A 20,553-nucleotide genomic window follows, 5' to 3' on the forward strand; every position below is an offset into this window, starting at 1 on the left:
CGGGATATAATGCAATCTTAAGGACCATGTAAGTTCAGACAGGACATGTATTACCTGTGGTGATTTTATAGATGTCAGAAAATGGTGTAACCTCAGGCCATCAAAAATTAGTGACATGATGGATTCAGGTGGGACTACAATCCCAGAGATACTCCAGTAATAATTCCATGTACCCACTCCCCATATAAAAGTATTCCAGTTTGAACTGGGCTTTATATCCACATTTGGATGGAGCTTAAATGATTGTTTTTCATTCACTTTATTTGGTCTTACCCCTGAACATGTTCCATTTGTACTAAAAAACCATATAGACAAAGTTTGTGCATTATATCTTAAATTTTAATAGTAGCTCAGTCAACTCGAAGATTAAAAAAGTAACACATTTTATGCAAATTTGCAATAAAATCGTAAATTGTGTACAAAGCTAAAAGATATTAAATATTTTTTATACATTAAATTCACGGCATCAAAATAGTATTTATAATAAACTATATTCGGATAATTGCACACAGACACGTATTCAAAAGAAGCACCCATTCTACAGGCTGCTTTTTTTTTTAGCCTATTGGTACTTTCTTTTTGATATATTTTATCAATAAAGTAAAATAAAAAAATATTGTTCAACAAAATAGTTTATTTATACATTGACACTTATAGCAATTTATTTACCATGCACAAGTTCTGTATCCAGACTTCAGTGGTACTCAAGTGTCTTCAATATGGGTATAGGTAGACTGCGGGCCAGTAGAGGCTTTTATCCTAAGCATATTTTTAGCTTATGTTGTCAGGCACTGTGGGATGGGATCAGCTAGATTGACTGGCTCCATAATGTTGGTGATCAGTTTTTAAAATGATTATAACAATTGCACAGTGTACATTTCACTGTAGACTTTACAATAAACCCTTAATAAAGTGATAATATTTAATGCTGCCCCAATCCATTCCAGTGCAGTATTATTGTAGGCCCTATATTGGATAATGCCTCTAATGACAGCAGTACTTAATGGTGGCCAACTTTGTGGCTTGGCTGCCAAACTTCATGCTGATTGAGCTACCAGTTAGAGTTCTTCATTTTTGTTAATATTTTACCAAAATTATATATATATATATATATATATATATATATACTGTATGTATAGTCATCGACTTACGATTGCGTTTAGTTACAACTGACCGGTCGTAAACCGATCTGGTTGTAAGTCGGCCTATGTTAAATGAGCATAAGTATATTGTGATGTGTAATGATACTGTAATCATCTTAAAGTCTTATTTTATCAACATTTTCTTATTTCATTACCTTGGCTCATTATTTGATTTAAGTCAAACACTGCATACTACACTGTGTACACTACAATTCGTTTAATATGTCTCATCTCATCTCATTATCTGTAGACGCTTTATCCTGTTCTACAGGGTCGCAGGCAAGCTGGAGCCTATCCCAGCTGACTACAGGCGAAAGGCGGGGTACACCCTGGACAAGTCGCCAGGTCATCACAGGGCTGACACATAGACACAGACAACCATTCACACTCACACCTACGGTCAATTTAGAGTCACCAGTTAACCTAACCTGCATGTCTTTGGACTGTGGGGGAAACCGGAGCACCCGGAGGAAACCCACGAGGAGAACGTGCAAACTCCGCACAGAAAGGCCCTCGCCGGCCACGGGGCTCGAACCCGGACCTTCTTGCTGTGAGGCGACAGCGCTAACCACTACACCACCGTGCCGCCCCCGTTTAATATGTGCAAAACAAAAAATACGAAATACAGGTGTGAAAAATAGAAAACATTTTAGTTTGAAACATACCAAAATACAAATGTAAAACATAGCAAAATGCAAAATTTAGTGACCGCTGGCATTACTGGTGCTTGGCTGTGGGTCGTCTACGTCATCATCAGCTGTTGCAGCGCTCGGGCTGGCGGGAGGATTTGCTCATTTGATAAACCAGGAGCTGGAGCGGAAACTGTATGATGGAGTGCGTGAGGGCGCACGAGAGAGACTGCGCATGTGCCTGGAGCTGCGGCGGAAACTGTATGACAGAGTGCGCGAGGGCGCGCGAGAGAGACTGAGCATGTGCCTGGAGCTGGGGCGGAAACTGTTGTACGCTCAGCTGGGAAACACTTGCCAGTCATAACGAGATGGTCGTAAAGTCGATCGGTCGTAAGTCGCATAGGTCGTAAGTCACAACTACGTGTATTTATTTATATATATATATATATATATATATATATATATATATATATATATATATATATATATATATATATACACACAGGGCCGCTGACAGCTTTGGCTGGGCCCGGGACAAAATGCTCTGAATGGGGCCCCCCCCAACAACCCCCGCCCCGGGCCAACCCACATACACCTCTCTTATCCCAGTCTCTACTCACTCCAACCTTTAAATGACAGGTATTCAAAAACCATTCAACCGGTCAACAACCATCTCATTTTAGCATTTCAACATTTTTACAGTTTTAACATTTTAACATTTCCTTAGTCTGCAACTATTCAGGTGCGAAATGCAATGCGCCAGACTTTTGTTGTGCGTGCGTGCGTGCGTACTGTCCAGTGTGAAAAGCAGAGAAGAACACACCCCTCGAGAAACGGTGGGATATGATTGCGGGCTAATGTGAATATTCTTAGCTTCAATCAGATATATGAAACACAGTGTTATTAAGCCGTTGTGGTTATGAAATGATTCAATGCCCTGTGCGTTTGTTATGGTGTTCAGTGTGACTTGCTCTCCCCTCGTTTGTAACATGAATTGTGTGCTGTGCGTGCCTTGGTTGGGGTTACTTTAAGGGGCGGGAAAAAGTTGGCTGTGTCTTACCCAGTGATGGGAATAACGGCGTTAGAAATAAACGGCGTTACTTTTTTTAGTAACGAGTAATCTAACTAATTACTTTTTACATCGTTATAACCCCGTTCCCGTTACTTACAATAAAATACTATGCGTTACTTTATTAAAGCTGTTCTCATCTGGCACGCTGCTCGTTCAGCCTTTCTTTACTCTGCTTTCGTGTGGGGCGGGGAGACACGAGACAACGGCACAGTAAGCCAATCAGAGTAGATTTGGACAACATACGAGTATGTTGTGCGCTCTTTCAATCGGAAGACCCAGCGATGGCGAGCGGTCAGCCCAGCACTGCGCTTTCACATTGGAAATACAGCCATTACTTTTCATTACTTGAAATAAAAGGCAAGAGTGTTTACGTGCAATGCACATTATGTCGAGGAACAAAGCGTTTGTCCTCGTCAGTGGCCAGTAATTAGTAACAATTTTAATAACTACAAAAATATATGTGTCAGCTCTGTGATGACCTGGCGACTTGTCCAGGGTGTACCCCGCCTTTCGCCCGTAGTCAGCTGGGATAGGCTCCAGCTTGCCTGCAACCCTGTAGAACAGGATAAAGCGGCTAGAGATAATGAGATGAGACAAAAATATATTACATTTGATGTCTTATCTCACATTGTCCCACAAAAAATATTAATATAGTGTAGATAACATTACTAATTGGTTCTAAGTGTCCATTTCAGTCATTAAACACATTTAACATTCACTTTTATTATGATTACACTAATTGAATTTGATTTTTTTTGAGGGGGAACAAAATGTAACGGAATAATTACTTTCCCTGGTAATTAGTTACTTTTATGACAAAGTAACTCCGTTACTAACTCAGTTACTTTTTGGGAAAAGTAACTAGTAACTATAACTAATTACTTTTTGAAAGTAACGTGCCCAACACTGGTCTTACCTGGCTCAGCTGCCCCACTGCCTTTGCTAGTACCTGCTGCATCATCTGAATCTTTTTTAAAATATTTATGCAGTGAGCCCCTGAGTCTCTTGGTTTCTTCCTCTCTTTTCTTTTCTGTGCTCCTGACTTGTGCATGTTGGCAAATGGCACGCACGCTGATTGTCGAAGCGCTATGATCGAACGATGTCGTTTTTTTCCCCTTAATCAAAGAGTCAGACCAAACCATTTGCATTAGGGGTGGTAGGATGTTCTTGACGCCTTTTTCAAAGACAATAAAGGCAAAAGATCTAGAAATCATTTATTGACTGCAAATATAGCACATTTCTCCCCCAAATCAACACATTTTGAAATGAAATAAAATAATCGCAACTTCATGAGAGCCCAGTTCTGGGCCCCCCCCCCATTCCTGGACAACATACCCGTTTGTCCCCCCCTGTCGGCGGGCCTGTATGTGTATATTATTTATATATATATATATATATATATATATATATATATATATATATATATATATATATAAATTAGGTGGCAAGATGGTCATATTTAATAACTTTAAAAATGAGCTCCACCCTAGCCCACACACAGTACATACCTCCAATCTTCTCCAGCGATGAACATTCATGGGATTTTCAAGTTCTTCTTGCAAACTTTGACATCTTGCTCGCTCCTTAAGCAGCTCCTTTTGCATGTGGTACAACTCCCGCCTATGGACCAGTTAAGATCATCGTAACAATATAGCCATACAATACATCAAACAAAACAATACACTATAACTAGACCCTAATCAGTCCATAAGAAAGAACAAGATTAACTGTGAGCTACTGCTCACTTACGTATCCCTCCGCTCTCGCTTGTATCAGAATGCAAGCAATCAAAGGAATAGGACACTTATTATGAATGTTGACTTCAAGAAATAATTAACCCTGAAAAAAGTAAGTAAAGAGCCGTGTCTCTCCCCAGGGATTTCAAATAGCATCCTGGTAAACTGTCATTTTGAAATCGCATTTTGCTTCTTGAAATAGCGTCAAAATCCACACTATATGTTCCATAAATACATTCAGTCGATAAACAGGAAGTTGATGTGGGACAGACCTGAAAACAGTATACACGGTATAGAACCCCATGCTGAAGCTCAATACCAAATATCAAGCAGTTGTGATTTATAGTTGCTGAGAAAAGGGTTATGAAAATTTTGTAAATCCACCCTCTATGTTTTGTAAATACATTCAGTCGGTAAACAGGAAGTCGATGTGGGACAGACATGAAAATGGTATGCACGGTATAGAACCCCAAGCTGAAGTTTGGTACCAAGTGGCTATGATTTGTGATTGTTGAGAAAAAGGGGTTTTCGGATGGACGGAGATACGGAGACATGGACAGACGGACTGAGGTAAACCAGTATCTCCCAACCCCCCACCCCCACCCCCCCGGAGCGGGGGTATAAAAAGTAAGATATAATGTATGCATCAATCTGATAGCACTTTAAAGCTCACAAATCATCCAAGCGTGCTCTTTGCAGCACCCACACATACATACACACAAACTGGTGGTGCTTGATGTAAGTGCAATGTCAGTCAGTATGTGCCTTTGACCTGCTACAGTGGTAATTCACTCCGCAAATAAACAACTTGAAAGCTCATCTGCCAACTTATTAGCATCAGTGGCTTGGTAATAGCTGCTAAAAAAATACTGCATTTTATCATCAGGAAAAGGCCTCTGAGGGGAAAAAATGAGAAATAAATTCCCTGCTTAATGAAAAGGAGTCGATTTAATATTGATAAGAAGGGTGTGAGAGAATTTGTCACATCAAAGTTGAATTAAGAGAAAATAAGCAGCATATTTGACTGTAATGTCATCTAAAAAGAACATACACTACAAGTCCTAAATGATATTGCTCTGACACAACCAAAACATGCAGGAAATGGCCTTCATGCTGACTTATTAAATCCATTCTGATCTCCAACTCCCATCCTATTTTACAAAAGCACATCAATACTCTCTCTCCATGAGACATAGAGCAAGTATCAGAGAGCCATATGCTAACTGATTGAGTGGCAAAAATATGTGTGGTACTCCCCATTTAAACATTACACACGGAGGTGTTTCCACCACAAGTGGAGAGAAGAGAAAGAATGATGATGATAATGCATAGCTCATTACCTCAGTGCGTCTCAGGTTGAATTTATGGGCATGTTCGATGTTAGCATGATAAATTGGTCAGTGGAGACATTTCCAGTGATAAAAAATACTATTAAAAGACTCTTTAAACAGACATTTATCTCAAAACGTAAATAAACAGGGAGGATTTTTTTTTTTTGGAGAAGACTGTTGTTGAGTTTAAATAAAAAATTGCCTAGTATGTAAATTAGGTATCTATCCAGCCATCCATTATCTGTAGCTGCTTATCCTGTTCTACAGGGTCGCTGGCAAGCTGGAACCTATCCCAGCTGACTATGGGTGAGAGGCGGGGTACACCCTGGACAAGTCGGCAGGTCATCACAGGGCTGACACAAAGACAAACAACTAGTCACACTCATGGTCAATTTAGAGGCACCAATTAGCCTAACCTGCATGTCTTTGGACTGTGGGGGAAACCGGAGCACACCCACGTGAACACAGGGAGAACATGCAAACTCCACACAGAAAGGCCCTCGTCAGCCACTGGGCTCGAACCCAGGACCTTCTTGCTGTGAGGCGATAGTGCTAACCACTACACTACCGTGCTGCCTGTAAATTAGGTATGTAATCCAAATATCCATACTCTAAGTTAAACCTGAAGTGGGCGTGGTGTAATCAAGAAGGATTTTTTTTTCTTTAAATTAAATATGAACCATACAGCTCTGCCCCGGAAACACTGAAAATGAAATAATAATAATAATAATAATAATAATAATAATAATAATTATTATTATTATTATTATTATTATTATTATTATTATTATAATATCTGGTTATACTGAACCAGAATTCACACTGTGCTGACAATGCTTATATTTCTAACTTTATATAATAATAATAACAATAATAAGAATTATTATTATTATATAAAGTTAGAAATATAAGCATTGTCAGCACAGTGTGAATTCTGGTTCAGTTCCTCAAACTCAGCTACATCACTCGAGTTCATAACTGGTCTCCTTTTATGACCAACCTTGCTTCCAAAACATCCGGAGATTCATCTATGCTGATGACCTATGTATCGCTATTCAAGCAAAGACTTTCTCAACCATAGAAAAGAGACTGACCAGTGCACTTAAAGATCTTTCAGCATATTATGAAGAGTGGTTCCTTAATGCTAACCCTGGAAAGACACAGGTGTGCACTTTCCACCTTAACAACCATCTAGCAAATAGGACACTAAATCAAATGGGGAAACAAAGTGCTGAAAACAAATAAGTTCCCATTGTACCTGGGAGTAACCCTGGACAGGACCCTTTCATTCAAAAAGCATGTAGACCAGCTGAAGAACAAGCTGTCAAGTCGCAACAACCTACTTAGCAAGCTTGCCAACACTAGCTGGGGAGCGCACCCAACAACCCTTAAGCAGACTGCTTTAGCACTGTGTTACTCAGCAGCCGAATACTGTGAGCCTCTGTGGGCTAAGTCATGCCACGCAAAGAAGATCAACCCAGAACTACACAAAGCATGTCACACTATCACTGGCAACCTTATACCAACACCGTTGCCAGTTCTCTACAAGCTAGCAAGCATCTCACCACCTTCAGTCATGCGCGACACTATCAGCAAGACCAAAAGAGACAAGCAAATGACTGACAATAGACACCCACTTTACAATTATCACAGAGTAACAAGAAGACTCCGATCGCGGAAGAGCTTTGCAACAGTAACTGGTTTAGAGAGCATGAGGTCATCAGAGTACAGACTTGGGGAATGGATGGCGAACGACCAATCCCACCATAATGAGGCTGTCCCCAAACCCAGTGAGGATCTTCCCAATGAAACTTCCCTCTGCAGAAAAGATTGGGTCACATTAAATCATGTGAGAGCCAAGTTTGGCAAAACAGGAGACAACTTTCTGAAGTGGGGACTCACCGCAAGCGCTGCATGCCCCTGTAGTGAACCTGTCCAAACCATGGATCACCTACTCTGAGGATGCCCATTAGGCCCAAGCTGCTCCGACCAAGACCTTCTGGAAGTTAACAAAACTGCCCTAGTGTGGATACAGTGGTGGCATGAAAAGATATGATGATAATGATGATGATAACTGGTCTTGCCCAGAGATATGCGCTTCATATTTTTGTTTTCACCTCTCTGCCATATTTCCTCATGAATTTAGTTGGGTCTATTTCCCAAATTATGAACAAACTAGTAGCTGAATTGAAACCGTTATAATCCTAACCAGGCAAAGTAAATGCATCACACAATGTCACAAACATGGCCTTTGTCTGTCCCATGAGTTTCATAGTTGATTTCTCACACACATCTGCATGAAAGTAAAAACCATGTGACTTTTTATTGCACGTCTCGTCTCAACCAGATGTCCTGTAAACTATCTATCAAAGCAGAGATTTGAGGCTGAGTGTCAATCAAATGCTAGAGTACATTCCTTTGAACAATATTTCTGTTTTTGTGTTCATACAGTCATATGAGTGGCAAGGGATTATTCGTACTTTTATAATGTGCTTTTTTTAACAATAAACAACCTCTCATTTTAAAACTCACTAGATTTAAAAGCCACTAGCTTATCAATTACCTATAGCTCACTGCCACATTGTATTCTAAGAATTTTGCATAGTATGTAGTAACTACTACTTAACCTGTTAGTTGTCACGTTATTAGCTAGCTACTAGTCCATAACTACTCAACTTTTTTTTTAATCCGAAGTCAATGCCTCAAAATGTTTTTTTAATCCTAATAAAATTCTAATTTAAAAAAATTGGGGAACTTGTGATATATGCCACGACAAGGATTCCCAAACTTATTAGAAAACTAACCCCAAATTGATGTTATGTTCTGTGACGTTTCTGCAACTTCTTTTTTTTTTTTGTGTGTAATATACACCTTAGAGTGCAACCCAGACACATCATCAGTGATGTAACCTGGGGTCATCAGGTGTATCGGGTCTTTCAACATCGTACACCCTCACCCAGGCGACCCAGCCAGGGGTGATCAGTCCCTGACTTGTGTCTGGGAAGCTTGTGTGGTCCATGGATCGCCCCATTTGAGCCACAGCCATCTGGATGCTTTCTCTGCTGGATCTGTGATGTTCTTGATGGCTTTCTTGTTGTGCAGTCCTCTAATCCCCAACAGCTTCAGGGCTCTGGAAAGTGACTGGCCGGTGAATCCACGGCAGCTGACCTTAACGGGGTAGCAGTAGGTTCTCCATCCCCTGCTATGGCATTCGGCTGCAAGCTCCTGGTATTTGGGCCTCTTCCTCTCGAAGGCCTCTACCATCCGGTCTTCCCAGGGCACAGTCAGTTCCAGCAGGACCACCTGCTTTGATGCTTCGGACATACAGTAAGAACAACATCCAGCCTGAGTGTGGTCACTTCAATGGTGTCGGGAAACTTGCGCTGTCTCCCCAGGTCGACCTTGAGTTGCCAGTCACGGGCTGTCGCCAGGAGCCCTCCTGCTGGATTCTTGTGCTGTTGGAGCTTCTCTCTGGACTTGACAAAGGCAATAACTTGCTTGGCTGGTTCTTGACGTCTACTCAAAGAGATCCCTGTGCTGATGGCCTCTGCTATTGCCCTCAGCACCTGGTCATGCCACCAGCGATAACAGCCTTCTCCCAGGGCTTTTTAAACCCTAACCAACCTCTACTTTTTTACTCCAGATATATAATTTAGGACTTGTACAATATATTCATATTCAGTAAATGTTTTGGCATATTTGTGTTAGTTGACATTTGTTGTTCCTCTGAGTCAGAGCCACTCAACATTGTCTAGGAACTAGTATTTATCTATTTTTATTGTTGAACTCATTCACTAGTACAGAGCGTCAGGACTAAAATAGCCAAAGCTTTTCATTTAAATTTGGCTTGTTTTAATGTGATTCCAAGGAACACTTAAATGTAGCTGCACAAAAAAATTCATCTTCATAGTTATATCATAGAGTGATACTCATGATATTAATTTGTAATTTAAATGAATAAAACAAAAGAGGAGGTTTTTTTTTCCTTTCATGACTCTATGGGTAAATCAACCACAAGCAGTCACAAGCCCTTGTTTCAAGTCCCCAAGAAGAGTTCTTAACTAATTTTGAGGTATATTTCACGAATATTGTATAACCCCGATTCCAAAAAAGTTGGGACAAAGTACAAACTGTAAATAAAAATGGAATGCAATAATTTACAAATCTCAAAAACTGATATTGTATTCACAATAGAACATAGACAACATATCAAATGTCGAAAGTGAGACATTTTGAAATTTCATGCCAAATATTGGCTCATTTGAAATTTCATGACAGCAACACATCTCAAAAAAGTTGGGACAGGGGCAATAAGAGGCTGGAAAAGTTAAAGGGACAAAAAAGGAACAGCTGGAGGACCAAACTGCAACTCATTAGGTCAATTGGCAATAGATCATTAACATGACTGGATATAAAAAGAGCATCTTGGAGTGGCAGCGGCTCTCAGAAGTAAAGATGCGAAGAGGATCACCAATCCCCCTAATTCTGCACCGACAAATAGTGGAGCAATATCAGAAAGGAATTCGACAGTGTAAAACTGCAAAGAGTTTGAACATATCATCATCTACAGTGCATAATATCATCAAAAGATTCAGAGAATCTGGCGGCACGGTGGTGTAGTGGTTAGTGCTGTAGCCTCACAGCAAGAAGGTCCTGGGTTCGAGCCCTGGGGCCGGCAAGGGCCTTTCTGTGTGGAGTTTGCATGTTCTCCCCGTGTCCGCGTGGGTTTCCTCCGGGTGCTCCGGTTTCCCCCACAGTCCAAAGACATGCAGGTTAGGTTAACTGGTGACTCTAAATTGACTGTAGGTGTGAGTGTGAATGGTTGTCTGTGTCTATGTGTCAGCCCTGTGATGACCTGGCGACTTGCCCAGGGTGTACCCCGCCTTTCGCCCGTAGTCAGCTGGGATAGGCTCCAGCTTGCCTGCGACCCTGTAGAAGGATAAAGCGGCTAGAGATAATGAGATGAGATGAGATTCAGAGAATCTGGAAGAATCTCTGTGCGTAAGGGTCAAGGCCGGAAAACCATACTGGGTGCCTGTGATCTTCGGGCCCTTAGACGGCACTGCATCACATACAGGCATGCTTCTGTATTGGAAATCACAAAATGGGCTCAGGAATATTTCCAGGAATATATCAGGAATATTTATCTGTGAATACAATTCACTGTGCCATCCGCCGTTGCCAGATAAAACTCTATAGTTCAAAGAAGAAGCCGTATCTAAACATGATCCAGAAGCACAGACGTCTTCTCTGGGCCAAAGCTCATTTAAAATGGACTGTGACAAAGTGGAAAACTGTTCTGTGGTCAGACGAATCAAAATTTTAAGTTCTTTATGGAAATCAGGGATGCCGTGTCATTCGGACTAAAGAGGAGAAGGACGACCCAAGTTGTTATCAGCGCTCAGTTCAGAAGCCTGCATCTCTGATGGTATGGGGTTGCATTAGTGCATGTGGCATGGGCAGCTTACACATCTGGAAAGACACCATCAATGCTGAAAGGTATATCCAGGTTCTAGAGTAGGGGTGGCCAAACTATGGCCCGCGGGCCAACTGCGGCCAGTCGCTCTCTTTTATGTGGCCCGCCATGAATTATAAAAATTAAACTGTAATTTGGCCCGTTGTAATGTCAGTCTGAGTACATTGCACTTTTTAGTTTCAACACTGGGTGGCGCTGCGATTTTGAGCAAGATTTGGGTCCGCTCTTGACTCTTTGTTTGAGTTACTCACGTTCGCTCACGTTACTGTTGTTTACTTTATTGGTTGTTGCCTTGGAGACGAGCAAAGCACTCAGATGAGTGATTACATGCGCTATCACAGTAACTGACAAAAGATGGAAGTGAAAAGATGAAAAATAGAGAGTGTAGAAAATTTCAGACTAGATGGGAAAACGAATACTTTTTCGTAGAGATTAAGGGAAAATGTGTTTGTTTGATATGCAAGGAGTCTGTAGCAGTGATGAAAGACTATAATGTTCGAAGACACTATGAAACTAAACATCAGTCATACACTTCATACACTGGCCTGGAGAGGGAGAGAAAAGTCAAACAGATGACAGCTAGCCTGTTAGCGCAACAACAGCATTTTTTTCATGCCAACAAACTTCAAGAAAACAGCACCAGAGCTAGCTATGAGGTATCTCAACTGATCGCTGAGCATGGAAAACCTTTCTCGGATGGTGAATTTGTTAAACACTGCCTCACTAAAGTTGCCAGGATAATGTGTCCAGAGAAGATTCAGGACTTTAGAAATGTGAGTTTCTCCAGACAAACAGTTGCCAGATGAATCGAAGACCTCTCAGCTAACTTGAATCAGCAAGTATCAGACAAGGCAAGAGCATTTGAGTTTTACTCAACTGCGTGTGATGAGAGTACCGATGCTACAGACACAGCGTAGCTGCTGATTTGTTTACGAGGCGTCGACATTAACTTTGGCATTACCGAGGAGTCACTTGATATTAGGAGTCTAAGCCCATGTTTACATTAGACCGTATCAGCGGATCATCAGATTAACGTTTTTAAAACGATTAGTGTGCACACAGCAACACCAATACACGATTTGCGTGCACACAGCAATACCAATACACGGATATGCTCGGCTCCGCAGGCATCCTGTGCTCCAAATCACTCCGCCCTGAACAGCGAGTGCCCTCTGGAGGGTGCACACTCCGGCCCTGCGCAGCTCACAGAGCACGCGAGTGAAGTGAACAAGCTGTGATTCGGGACTGAGCCGCTGTGTGTGTGATCCCAGCGCATATCACTTACCACTTGCAAGTGGAAGCATGGCAAGCCTAAAGACAATCATAACTACACAATGGGCAGTATTTGCATCAGTATTTGCAGTATTTTCATACTTTTATACTCTTTAATGAAAGGTGATACAAGGCGGAAGTCCGCGCCGTTTTTCAGCAGTCGCGTCACATGACCAACGCCAGCGAATCAGGAAGGTGGATGTCACAGTGACGTTGTCCAATGAGACGCCAGATAGAGCTCAGCACAGCGTATCCACGTATTCTGAATGTTTACACAGCACCGGAGCTGACACGATCTGGATTGAATACGTGGACGCTGGCGGATTCCCGTTTCCCGGCGTTTCCAGGCGGTTTAATGTAAACGGACAGTGCATCCGCGAAGAAAACGAGACAGATACGGTCTAATGTAAACGTAGCCTAAAAGGTACCACAACGGGTAGGGACATTTTTGAGGCTGTATCGGCTGCGATTAATGACATTAACCTGCCCTGGGACAAGCTGTGTGGAGTTACCACAGATGGGGCTCCAGCAGTGACTGGCGAATGTAATGGGATGACCTCTATGGTGTGCATTAAAGTTCGCGAAAGCGGAGGTGAGGCTGTATAAATGCACTGCATTATCCACCAGGAAGCATTCTGTGCTAAGACTGTTCAGGTGAATGATGTGATGGACACGGTGGTTAAAACAATCAATCAATCTCATTCGTGCAAAGGCACTCAATCACAGACAGTTCCAAACTTTTTTGTCTGAAGTTGAAGCTAAATATGGAGACGTCATCTACCACTCAGATGTGCGCTGGCTCAGTCGTGGCACCATTCTGCATAGGTTTTACTCACTGAGATCGGAAATTGACCAGTTTTTGAAAGAGAAAGGCAAGCCTCTTCACGAACTGGATGATCCCCTATGGTTGGCAGACCTGGCTTTTTTGGTAGATCTGACCAGCCATCTTAACGCACTGAACAAGAGCCTTCAAGGCAAAGATCAACTTGTCTCTCACCTGTATGCACACCTGAAAGCGTTCTGTGTCAAGCTCAAACTTTTAAAGGCGCAAATACGCGACTTCAATGTAGTTCACTTCCCCACAATGTTGGCACTGAAGACAGCTTTCCCGAATGCCAACATCTCTACCCAAAAAAAAAAAAATGTATCGGTGATCACATCTCTTCTGGCAGAATTTCGTAAGCGCTTTCAGGATTTTTCGGTCATTGAGAAAGACATGAAACTATTCACAACACCATTCTCAGTTGACGTGACAGATGTTGATGAGCGTATTGCAGATGGAAGTTATTGAGATCCAGTGCAATGATTCACTGAAAAGTCAGCATCAGCTTCTCCCCCTACCAGGGTTTTATCAGAGTTTGGATAAGACCAGGTTTCCTCTCATGAAGCGCCATGCCGCAAGAATGATTAGTCTGTTCGGGTCTACGTACATATGCAAGCAGACATTTTCTCTTATGACTCTGAACAAAAGCAGATTAAGAACGAGGCTGACTGACAGACATCTCTGCGACGTTCTTCGCATCGCAACATCAAGGCTTACTCCTGACCTGCCAGCTATTCTTCAGTCCAAGACTCAGCATCACTGCTCCCACTGAATGACATTGCAATTTTTTTTTTTTTACCTGCAAATGTTTTCATCAGTCTTGTTGCACCTTTGTCACTGATCGTGACCCATTTTCAGTTAGGCTACTTAACAAAGCACTAAGATTAGGCCTATACACAGGCATGTTTTCTTGATATGACTGCATGTACTACCTTTTTTTCCTTTTGGGCTACATGTGAATCTCTCATCTCTCATTATCTCTAGCCGCTTTATCCTGTTCTACAGGGTCGCAGGCAAGCTGGAGCCTATCCCAGCTGACTACGGGCGAAAGGCGGGGTACACCCTGGACAAGTCGCCAGGTCATCACAGGGCTGACACATAGACACAGACAACCATTCACACTCACATTCACACCTACAGCCAATTTAGAGTCACCAGTTAACCTAACCTGCATGTCTTTGGACTGTGGGGGAAACCGGAGCACCCGGAGGAAACCCACACGGACACGGGGAGAACATGCAAACTCCGCACAGAAAGGCCGTCGCCAGCCATGGGGCTCGAACCCGGACCTTCTTGCTGTGAGGCGACAGCGCTAACCACTACACCACCGTGCCGCCCTCTACATGTGAATGTGTTATTTATTCATTTGCAGACCTTTGTGACATTGTCAGTTATTAGGCTAATTGAAATTAATTTCATACCAAAGTAGGTTGTTTTATTAGGCTATGTTCTTATGTAAGCCAGTCCCATTTTATACCAAACTACATTAGCTTACACAGCCACTTTCTCTCAGAAGTGTTGAAACTGCCTTGACCTTCTGTGTTGTTCACTCAGACATTTATGTTCATAGTCTGTTGCATTCTACATATTTCAGGTTACATTCTGAGATTTTCAAATGTTTATTTGAATGAAACCAAGGATAAGTAAAGGTGGGTACTGTAAACTTAATAAAGTATTCAGACATCATTATGTGTTTAGTAGGCCTATAATTCACATCATATGAAGTAGGCTACTATTGCAACAAAAATACAATGTTTTGCACAGTCTGAAAAACATTGTAACTAGTCTAAAAGACACCTTTAATTTCTATCGGCCCTTGGTGGCTCATATTTTTCTTTATGTGGCCCTCAAGCAAAAAAGTTTTGCCACCCCTGTTCTAGACCAACATATGCTCCCATCCAGACGACGTCTCTTTCAGGGAAGACCTTGCATTTTCCAACATGACAATGCCAAACTACATACTGCATCAATTACAGCATCATGGCTGCATAGAAGAAGGGTCCGGGTACTGAACTGGCCAGCCTGCAGTCCAGATCTTTTGCCCATAGAAAACATTTGGCGCATCATAAAATGGAAGATATGACAAAAAAGACCTAAGACAGTTGAGCATAGCTGCCAACATTCCGAAATTGTAAATAGTAATACAAGGTTGGGTACTGAGTCTTGGTGGGGGGTCGCCGCCAAAGCTTTCTAGCAAAACTACCCTGAAAAATCACACCAAAACAAAATAGTTTGACAAAATTTATTCTACAAACTAAACTATCATCTTACATTAATTTGCAAAGTTCTTTTCAACAATGGAAACAAATTTACCTGGAACTAGAATACATATATCATCAAAGCAATTTGGCACAGATCAAACATAAAAGGAACCTCTTGTAATCAACACCAAACATAAAAATGTCTCAAAACATGCTTGGCACAAAGTGAAACAGCTCAAAAAAGTGTCAATTTCAACTTGCTTCTTCACATGACTACAAATCAAACAGAACAGAATCAACAACACACCCCGGGCATCAAATCGTGCCCGCCAATCACAACGCAAGGTTTTTGTTTGGATTCTTTGGGCGGGTTTTTGCAGGAGTGATGACAAGGCTGCGCGACGCTGGAGAAAGCGCTATTGAACAGTGCTCGTTTGACTCTGCTTTGGAATCAGTTTTAGAAGAATTAGGAGTTTTCGTTGAAACATGAGCAGGAAGAGGCTCTCCGCTCATTCCATGATCGCTGAATCTTCACCAAAACACTCGACGCTCCAATGGTGTCCCTCTCCACATGCTGTTTGTTTACCCCATAGACATATAAACATAGACGCCGCATTGAGCTGGTGGCCCAGTTGCTGGGATACGTCAGAGTGTCTGCCATATTGGATGTGGCAAATCTTCCCCGTAAACCAATGCAAGTAAATGGACTGAACTTCATAAAGCCCCTTTCTACAATAATATTTAACTTGATGCCTTTTATTCACCCATTAAGACACACACGTATATATTTGGGAAACAAACAGGCATCAAAACAACACATAACTTTTAATGTGATGGTTATAAATAGTGTGCAAAATACCCTGTACACTGCAAACTAGCGACAGATATGCGATAGATAGCTCAGGTAAGCTAATCAGTCAGCATACCGTAGCAAGCTACCAAAACCTGAGGCCACAATAACCAACCTACAAGACTGAATATGATAAATGATGGAAATAGTGGAAAAACTGGAAATAGTGAATGAAAATAAAAATTTACTGTTTTATTTATTGAGTCACCACACAGACCTACTCTTGTTGAATAAAGTGAGCTGAATGACCGCCAAACTGAGTTCGGACAGGTTCTAACGTCATACCAAAACAAAATACATCACTGATTCCTTCACATTCAGAAAGGTTAAAAACATTCATCATACGTTCAAAAATGTTCATCATAGTGTGGCACTGTATTATCTAATTCTCACTGCTTATAACTATACACCTACCCGGTGGAGATGAGCTGGGAAACTAAAGGAACAGTAATGAAAAGTATTTTTCCAGTCTCACCTGTGAAAGGTAATCCCATGTGATCTCGTTTGGACGGTAAACCTGTTGGTACAGTTAAACGCAGCACATGAATGAGGCATCTTTATTCTCGGCTACTGTATAGACGCTATACCAGAGATGGGTGAAGAATCTCCACTTTGCCACATCCAATATGGCAGCGAGGATGACGTATGATTCTACGCAGAATGTGGCGTCTATGTTTATGTCTATGGTTTACCCTCCCCCACTGCTTTCTGTCGCTCTGACTACGTCACAGTCACTGTTGCGCTGACTGGTCAGAGCGTTGGCCTATAGATAGTTTTCACTGACGTCACGGCATTCCGGGGAACGCCCCCCAGCCGCCATCTTGGTGGGCAAACAAAACGGACCATCGCCACTACTGGCTACGTTATCTTGGACGAATTTATGAAGTTATATAGTCAGTTTTCTAAAATAAAGATCAATGTCGGCAAAATCAAGCAAACAGAAGTATATAGATACACATCTCACGGTATGCAGCCAAACTGGCCTTGATTGGGGGAATTGACCCCTACGAAGTGGACAAAGATGCATTTTCAAGTGACTATGCAGGGCTGCCAAAGCCTGAAACTGCCAAAGCCTGCTCCAAAGCCTGAAACTGACTTCATCAAACTTTAAAGGCTGTCTGATATATACAACTTTATATATTCACACCACGCCTTTTGGCGGATGCCGCCTGAATCGCGCAGATCCGTTTTTTTATTTTTAGGGGGGGCATTGGAGTGTCTGATTATAATTTCAAAGTAAATTCTGTATTAAAATTACTAAATAAGCAAATCCGTTCCAGTCCATGAAACAGGAAGTATAAGGATGAGAAAAAAACAGTTTAAATCGGGAAGCTGCGCACATTTGCGCAGTCCTGCACACCGCTCAGGCTGCACAAATGTGCGCAGCTTCCCGATTTAAACTGTTTTTTTCTCATCCTTATACTTCCTGTTTCATGGACTGGAATGGATTTGCTAATTTAGTAATTTTAATACAGAATTTACTTTGAAATTATAATCAGACACTCCAAGGCCCCCCCTAAAAAAAAACGGATCTGCGCGATTCAGGCGGCATCCGCCAAAAGGCGCACTGTTTGCATCCCAAACACAAATCAAATCACACAGAATCTGGGCTGCCAACTCTCACGCAATGAGCGTGAGACACACGCATTTGACTGTCTTCACTTGCTCACACGCCATACCTCCGATTTCTCACGCTAGAAAAAAATCTAGTTTATCTATCTGATCTCGGCTACCCAGTGCGTCGCGCCAACCACTTGCGATCGATCAATTACGCCTTACACATGGCTAAACAGGCAGAGAGGTGTTCCCTCTGTACACACTCCCTTATGGCAGGTGGCACATCTAATGATGCTGCACTCGCCGGAAGTTGGATAATTGCCTACCATCAATTTAGAGGAAGAGGAGAGAGAAGAAGGTATCCGAGTTGAAGACGGGTGTCTCAGACAGGTTTGTACATGCATGCCAATGTGTGGTGTTACTGGCGTAATTATGAACATATAAAGTTTCTGAATCGTTTTAGCCTGTGTGTGTTGTGGGAATATTTAATGCCATATCGAGAGCTGTGTACTAGGCATGCTAAATCATTATAGGCCTACTGCCGTTCCACAGCCTCTATCTTCCCCAACAAGCAGCACGGGAGAGCACCTCCTTAGCACACGGTTATTAAGCGCATTTTTAGTTTGTTTACTGTATATTATCATACTTTATGACTTTATTTGAAGCCATACTGGAAATGTTGTAAAATAAAGCAAGGAAGAGATAATATTACAAATGCAAGAAGAGCCATTAGCCACCATACCTATTGTTTATTTACAGGGTATTTATTTTTAATTATTTATGATGTATGTAATTGCTCAGTTAAAGTAAATAAAGCATGGTCACCTGTAATATCAAAGAACTTGAACTTGTTGTGAATAATTATAAAAAAAAAAGACAGAACAATATACTGAGGAGACAGGGTTTCAAAGAGGGCAAGACAGGTAGAGAATATTTGTCAGATAACAGGCCCTGATGAATGCTCTATTACTAATAAGAAACATAGATAAGAAATAAATTAATAAGAAATATATTAATATAGCTTATTTAAGTATGACCAAAATTTTTAAGCCCAACTTTGTGTGCACATTCCCACCTATGGCCAAGGTTCAGCTTTTGTGTTTCAATACTGTTCAAACTTAATCATTTTAATGTTTCTTGTAGCACATGCACATTTTGCTTACTGTTTAAGCATTTTATTTGTTCTTTTGCTGTTGATATTTTTCCCCATGCCAATCTTCTGCTGAACCCAGTGGTGGGGAAAGCCCTTAAATGCATAATGAATAGTCAGTGAGGGACAATCTTATTTTTGCAACAGTTATTAAAAACTTAACATTTAGCCTAGTTTCAATTCAGAAGGTGTTTAGGCTTAGCTGATGAAATATTTTCAAACATGAACTTGCCTTTAAATCTGAAACACAGGTCTATAGGGCTACAGGAACATTGGCAGTCATCTGTAGTTTTCTAGTGTGGGGGGCTTTTAAGCCAAAACTTGGTGCTTTTGTTGGCCACAAGCTGAAGGCCTGGCAAGTCAGGGTGTGTAAGAATGTAGGTATGGCACAGCAGGCCACTCCAAAAATCCACCAGAATGCAGGAAGATCTACTAAATCCAAAATCTCCCCCCCCCCTTCATTGTACCGGTACATCTCCAGCTGGACGACCCACAGACAAAACACCAGAACGCAGGGGGACAAGTGAATATCAAACTGAATACAAAATTCCCACTTACTGCGTGGTGTGTGGAAAAATTTTGCCGTCGACCCCCCCCCCAAAAAAAAAATCTCACTCCAAGGAATTTTGAAAAGTTGGCAGCCCTGCAGAATAGACCTAAAATGTTTTTCAAAAATGACCCTTGCGTGAGTGAAGTGACAAGTTTCAAATAGAAAAGTGACAAACGAGCGATATTAAGTGTACATTACAATGTAAACGTACACTCAGCGGTTCCAGTTAGGCATTCTCCAGAGATTGTTTACACGATGTTTTGGTTTCCAAAAACAAACTTAAACACAATTGATTGTTTATTTAAACAACTTACCACTTATAAAATGATCGGAGCAGACTTTGCTGTGTTTGGAAGGCTGATAATCCTTGCGGTTGATTCTCGCAAGCCATAGATTTCTCCTTTGTATGCTGAGTTTGTTTGCTCACCTTCGTGCTCCCGTACAGTGGGAATTCCATAAAAGCTCCGCTTGACTTCATCATCTGACCTATTATGACAGCCGTGAATACAAGTTTGCACCATTGCTAGCTTTAAATCGTAGTAATGTAACTATAAATGTAAATAATATATAAATGAATGTAACTCGCGCGCTACAATGTGTGCTCAGTGACCTGTACGGTAAGCTAGCCTTCCAAGATGGCCGCCACCAGGGAATCCCCGACTCTGTGATGTCATGTGAAAACTATCTATACGCACAGAGACAGTTTGAAAGACAACGGGTTCAAATACGAATCCCACCGGTGATAGACTTTGAAAATGACCCAT

At 41.6% G+C, this 20,553-nt stretch overlaps 1 protein-coding gene across 1 annotated transcript in view; it reads right to left on the reverse strand.

The window, feature by feature from the left end:
- cfap58 (cilia and flagella associated protein 58) overlaps positions 1-20,553 on the reverse strand; it is a 370,653-nt gene that overhangs the window by 127,698 nt on the left and 222,402 nt on the right. The window contains exon 14 of the mRNA XM_060898284.1: positions 4,352-4,463. Within this exon, the coding sequence (XP_060754267.1) occupies positions 4,352-4,463 (112 nt within the window). The remainder of the gene's footprint in view (positions 1-4,351; positions 4,464-20,553) is intronic.

The sequence above is a fragment of the Neoarius graeffei genome, chromosome 18 (assembly GCF_027579695.1).
Source record: "Neoarius graeffei isolate fNeoGra1 chromosome 18, fNeoGra1.pri, whole genome shotgun sequence".
In the NCBI taxonomy this organism is placed as follows: Eukaryota; Metazoa; Chordata; class Actinopteri; order Siluriformes; family Ariidae; genus Neoarius; species Neoarius graeffei.